Consider the following 5,817-nt stretch of genomic DNA (forward strand, 5'->3'; position numbering starts at 1 on the left):
ACATATACATATACATATACATATATACATATACAGCAGCTACACCGGCCTCCTGCTGGTGTCAGTCAGTGAAGCGGGCTACAGCTAACGTTAGAGGCTCAGTTAGCCGCTACTTATGCTAGTTAGCATCTGTTTCTGGAGCCAGTCAATGCAACAGCAGTACATGTGTGTGGTTAGTGAATGCAGCGGCATGCTACCTCAATAGTCAACAGGAACACCACACAGACCTTCACTCACAAAAACACAGAGCTAATGCTAACTGTATGCCAAGCTAACGTTAGCTTAGACTGACAATAGAGCAGACAGCTCTGGAACCTGGTTCCAGGTTCAGATGCTTTCTTTTTCATAATATATGAACGTCGGGTTATTATTATAACATTTTAAACTATTTTCTGATATTTTATAGACCAAAGTTTAGTTGATAAAATAATCATCAGATTAATTAATAAACATGCATAAAGGTAAATACATGAGCTTTAACGGGGATCAGCTGTGGTTCAGAACGTAGACGATGATAAACAATGAGAGAGTTTGATCAGTGAGAGCTTCTCCTGAACCACAGCGGATGCAGACGAAGCCTCTATGAGTAACGAGGCCTTTGTGGGTAGATTAATAATCACACTCAGAATAATAATGTTTTCTCTGGTCTAGTACCCACATGGACCTCATCACAGACTCTGAACCACTGAGACCTCCACCAGGGTTTTTACCTTTCTGATTCTTTACAAACTGGACCTGCAATAAACAGTCACAGCTGGTGAATGAAAAGATCAAAATAATAGAATCTGAAAGGTGCGTTGATATGAATCTCCTCAATAAGACCTTCACAAGTCACATGATCTGTCACGTGATCTAATAGAGCACCATTAAACTCACAGAGGACGTCCTTCAGCTTTGTCTTCGGTCACGATTAACGTCTCGATCATGTGACTATCTTAATTATAAATATGTAATTATCTTAAATGAGGAAGAAGAGGATGCAGAAAAAGGTTTCACTAATATCAGATATCAATGTTTGATCTACTCAACATAAGTATATATTTAAATCACTCTGCTCTCATCCAACAGCTGCTTTTCATAAGATTTTAACTTTTCAGAAATGTTCCTTTCTGTAACGGGTGTAGTTGGGACCCAGGAGCAGTACGACAACACCAGGACTGGTATGATTTGAGTTCTTTATTTGCAACACACGACAGGCAGAGGATTCTCTGGAAGAATCCGACAGGTTTCTCGTGGTCAAGGACAGAAGGGCTGAGTAAGTTACCAGGGCAGAGGCAAGGCGAGGTAGTCCGGGACAGGCAGGGTCGGCAACAGGGAATCAGTCCATGGGTGAGTGCGGGAAGGTTGAGCATGAATGCAAAGAACGATCTGGCAGTGAGTGTGTCTGAGGCAGGGGTTTAAATAGTGAAGAGGCAGAGTGAGCAGGTGAGAGTGATGAGCTGATGAGGTGAGTGTGACTGGCAGGTGCACTGAATGAACTAATTAGGTGAGTGAAAGGTGGATAGACGTGACAGAGCTGTGACATTTTCTGACGTTTTAAAATAGCTTTTTTCTTTAAATATTACAACTTTTCCTCACAAATCTTTCTATGACTTTTTCTTGTAATATTTGGGCTTTATTACTCAAAGTCTGCGGTGATATCTGAATTATTCGGACATTAAAAAAACAAAATATGAAGTTTGAAACTTCTTTTCATCTCGTTCGAAGACTAAACAGAATTCATCACTTGTTTCTGATTCTGGTAGAATTTCATGTTATTACAAAATATTGTTTTATTTCATTGCTGTGCAATAAAGTGAAGAAATAAAAATAATTATATCAAACTTTTTACACTCTTTCAGCTCGAATTTTGGTTTTACAGCTCACTTCCTGTCTGGCTCAGTCTCAGCAGTTTTCAGAATAAAAGCTCTGACCTCTGTTGATGTCACTAGTTAACTGGTTATGATGACACTAGTTAACTGGTTAATATGGTTGTAATGCCACTAGTTAACTGGTTATGATGGTGTTGTCACTAGTTAACTGGTTGAGCTGGTTTTGATGCCACTAGTTAAAGCAGATGGTCAGTGTCAGTAAACAGTCACAAACCAGCAGTACGTCAACATTTTGTTGCCGTCTGAATGAAAATATGACTCAAAATAATTTGTTTTTCATAAATTTCTGATTCCATTTTAATAAATCCATCCATCCATTTTCCTCCGCTTATCCGGGGTCGGGTCGCGGTAGCAGCAGGCCAAGCAGGCTGACCCAGACCTCCCTCTCACCGGCAACATGTTCCAGCTCATTCTGGGGGATCCCGAGGCGTTCCCAGGCCAGCTGGGAGATGTAATCTCTCCAGTGTGTTCTGGGTCTTCCCCGGGGTGTCTTCCCAGTTGGACGTGCCTGGAAAACCTCCAGTGGGAGGCGTCCAGGAGGCATCCTAATTAGATGCTGAACCACCTCAGCTGACTCCTTTCGACGCGAAGGAGTAGCGGCTCGACTCCAAATTGAGAGCTTTGCCTTCCGGCTCAGCTCCCTCTTCACCAAGACGGTCCGGTGCAGCGCCTGCTTTACTGCTGCAGCTGCACCGATCCGTCTGTCGATCTCCCGCTCCATCTTACCCTCACTCGTGAACAAGACCCCGAGATACTTGAACTCCTTCGCTTGAGGTAGGCACTCCGTCCCCACCTGGAGGGAGCAATCCACCGGTTTCCGGCAGAGCACCATGGCCTCAGATTTGGAGGTGCTAACTCTCATCCCCGCCGCTTCACACTCGGCTGCAAACCGCCCCAGTGAATGCTGGAGGTCATGATCCGAGGAGGCTAACAGGACCACATCATCTGCAAATAGCAGAGAGGCGATCCCGAGACCCCCGATCCTGACGTTCTCCACCCCCAGGCTGCGCCTAGATATCCTGTCCGTGAAAGTCACGAACAGGACCGGACACAAAGGGCAGCCCTGGCGGAGGCCAACACCCACCGGGAACGTGTCTGACTTATTGCCGAGAATGCGGACACAGCTCCTACTGCAGTCGTACAGAGACCGGATCGCCCGTTGTAACGGGTCCGGCACCCCATACTCCCGCAGCACCCCCCACTAGAACCCCCGAGGGACCCGGTCGAAAGCCTTCTCCAAGTCCACAAAGCACATGTAGACTGGTTGGGCAAACTCCCAGAACCCCTCCAGTAGTCTTGCGAGGGTAAAGAGCTGGTCCACTGTTCCACGGCCGGGACGGAATCCGCACTGCTCCTCTTGAATCTGAGGTTCGACAAGCGGTCGGATTTTAATAAATAATGGATACAATCCCAAAGAGCAGCTCCTCTTTCACGTCAACATGTTTATTCTGGTTAATAAAAAACAAAAACAACAACAACAACAGTGTAGTTTCTACTGAATGAAATGACTTCACAGTTTAATTCCTCTCTTCAAACTGGGATTTGTTCTTCAGCAGGAACGCTGCCAGGTACTCGATGGGGTTCGGAGGTCTGGAGGACAGAAAGGAAACTCTTTATTCATTCAGTGGGTATTTAAACACAATGACCTCTCTATGTGTAGACCTTGAACCAGTGTGTCCCACCTGTCCTTGGCGAGCAGCGACAGACCCTGCAGCAGGATCGGGACCACGGTCTGGTCCAGGTACGCTCGGGTCGGCAGCGCCTGCAGGTCCACCTTCTGCTTCGAGATCTTCTCCGAGCCCGCCTTCTCGTTCTCCACCGTCCTCTGAGGAGCAGCAAAGCATGCTGGGAGTCTGCCTTTTCACCTCAGAGTGTGTGTCTGTGAGTGTGTGTGTTACCTGGATGTTCTCCGTCAGTCCGTACTCTGCGTGAGGGTTTTCAGACACCTGCAGAGAACTCGTGTTTATTCATCATCACCAATCAGACAAAAGTACTTTTACTCAAGTACTGTTTGAAAATACTTGTACTTCCACTACGTTCTACTTGTCCTTCACTACATCTCACAGTACATATTGTACTTTTTACTTCATTTATCTGACAGCTTTAGTTACTTTACAGTTTCAGATTATTAATTAACTAATAACTGATGTAACATTATAGATTATATGAAGTCATTAAAATGAGCTCCAGCTTTAAAGTTATGAACACATGAATGCAGTAATACAATATATATTCTCTAATGAGTACGGTTACTTTTGGTACTTTGAGTATATTTCAATAATAATACTTTTGTACTTTTACTTGAGTAAATGATTGAGTACTTCTTCATGTTTCATAATTATTATCATCAGCTGCAACTTTAAACACAGCCAGGAGCTCCTGCTAGGCTAACAGTTTCCCCCTGCTAACAGTTTTTGTGCTAAGCTAGGCTAACAGTTCCCCCCTGCTTGCAGTCTTTGTGCTAAGCTAGGCTAATCACGTCCTGACCTCAGTCTGTACAGGACTCCGAGATTAAACATCTGACTCTGTGATACTCTGTGGTACTGTGTACTAGGGCTGGGCGGTATGACCAAAAATGCATATCACGGTATTTTGTAAGATTCTGGCGGTTTCACGGTATATCACAGTATTTCTTTTTCCGTGTTAAAGCATTCATTAATTAACCGGCCAGCGAGCGGTGAACAGCTGTTTGTGTGGCGTGTCTTCCGTTCCGTCACTTCCTGTTTCCTTCACCTACATTCCCCTGGGTCCTAAGCCCCTTCATGTACAGCTTCTTATCACCCTCAATGTACCAACGTACATTTATAACAAATACCACACATATTACGGTAATCAGCGTTGCATATGTGTCTGACCTAAATACCTTTTGTTGTTCAGTCTTTGTTCATCCTGCATCGCTCTGTTCTGTTCTTTAATGTAACGTTACTGGAGCGACAGAGCCTCTCCCAGCTGTTAGCAGACTGTTGTTAGCGAGCTTTACCCAGCATGCAGTTCGGCGGTGAAATTTTATATATGTACAATTATTAGTGTTACAAATTGTTTATGTGTCACAAACTGTTGTGTCGTGGTGTTTTACTTAAAGAGCGTTAGTTGTGGGTTATTAACTGTTGTTATAAAGTTATAACCATGACTAGGGTTCCCTCTCAATACACTTAAGACAACTAGCTCCGACCGCTGTACCCACAGCCTAATGTCTGATCCACGCAGAAGGTGACGGTAATGCACCAATAAAATGGATGCCAACCGCCGTAAAACTAGAAGAAGAAGAAGTAGCGCTCTCAGCTGCGAACAATATATTCTGCTGCCTGTTGAAGAGCGACAGAAGTTGTTTCTAAACACCAGTATGACGGTATATGAAAACTTCATATCGTACGCGAAATTAAAACCGGTATACCGCCCAGCACTACTGTGTAGTACTCTGTGTGGTACCGTGTAGTACTCACGGGAGTGTGTCCCTCCATGGACGTATCTGCGTCTGTGTGATCTGAAAGACAAAGAGACGCTTTGAACCTTTAGACCTCTGTTGATGGAGAAGTTATATAATCATTTAATGAGAGGAGGTCTGGTGAGGAGCAGCGTCTCCTCACCAGACCTATATATACACATACATACATACATCCACAATCAGATGTTGTATCTGCTATTCGATAAAAACGTTAGCAGCAGAGAACACGCCGTCCGGTTCAACTGCTAGCTTAACTCATGTATGTATACATTATGTATGTATATATTATAATATATTATTATATATATATATATATATATATATATAGATAGATAGATAGATAGATAGATATATATAGATATTTAGATATAGATATAGATATTTAGATATAGATATTTATAGATATATATATTTATAGATAGATAGATAGAGATATATATAGATATAGATATTTATAGATATATATATTTATAGATAGATAGATAGAGATATATATAGATA

At 43.2% G+C, this 5,817-nt stretch overlaps 1 protein-coding gene across 1 annotated transcript; it reads right to left on the reverse strand.

Moving 5' to 3' along the window:
- Positions 1–3,298: 3,298 nt before the first annotated feature.
- dpy30 (dpy-30 histone methyltransferase complex regulatory subunit) lies at positions 3,299–5,558 on the reverse strand. The gene is made up of 4 exons (XM_031840809.1): positions 5,315–5,558; positions 3,770–3,817; positions 3,554–3,696; positions 3,299–3,461 (listed from the first exon to the last, which is right to left on the reverse strand). The coding sequence occupies exons 1-4, from the start codon at positions 5,330–5,332 to the stop codon at positions 3,389–3,391; spliced, it is 282 nt and encodes a 93-aa protein (XP_031696669.1). The 5' UTR covers positions 5,333–5,558; the 3' UTR covers positions 3,299–3,388.
- Between the last annotated feature and the right edge of the window lie 259 nt (positions 5,559–5,817).

This window comes from Anarrhichthys ocellatus, unplaced genomic scaffold (assembly GCF_004355925.1).
Source record: "Anarrhichthys ocellatus isolate YVR2014 unplaced genomic scaffold, GSC_Weel_1.0 scaffold3358, whole genome shotgun sequence".
Classification (NCBI taxonomy): Eukaryota; Metazoa; Chordata; class Actinopteri; order Perciformes; family Anarhichadidae; genus Anarrhichthys; species Anarrhichthys ocellatus.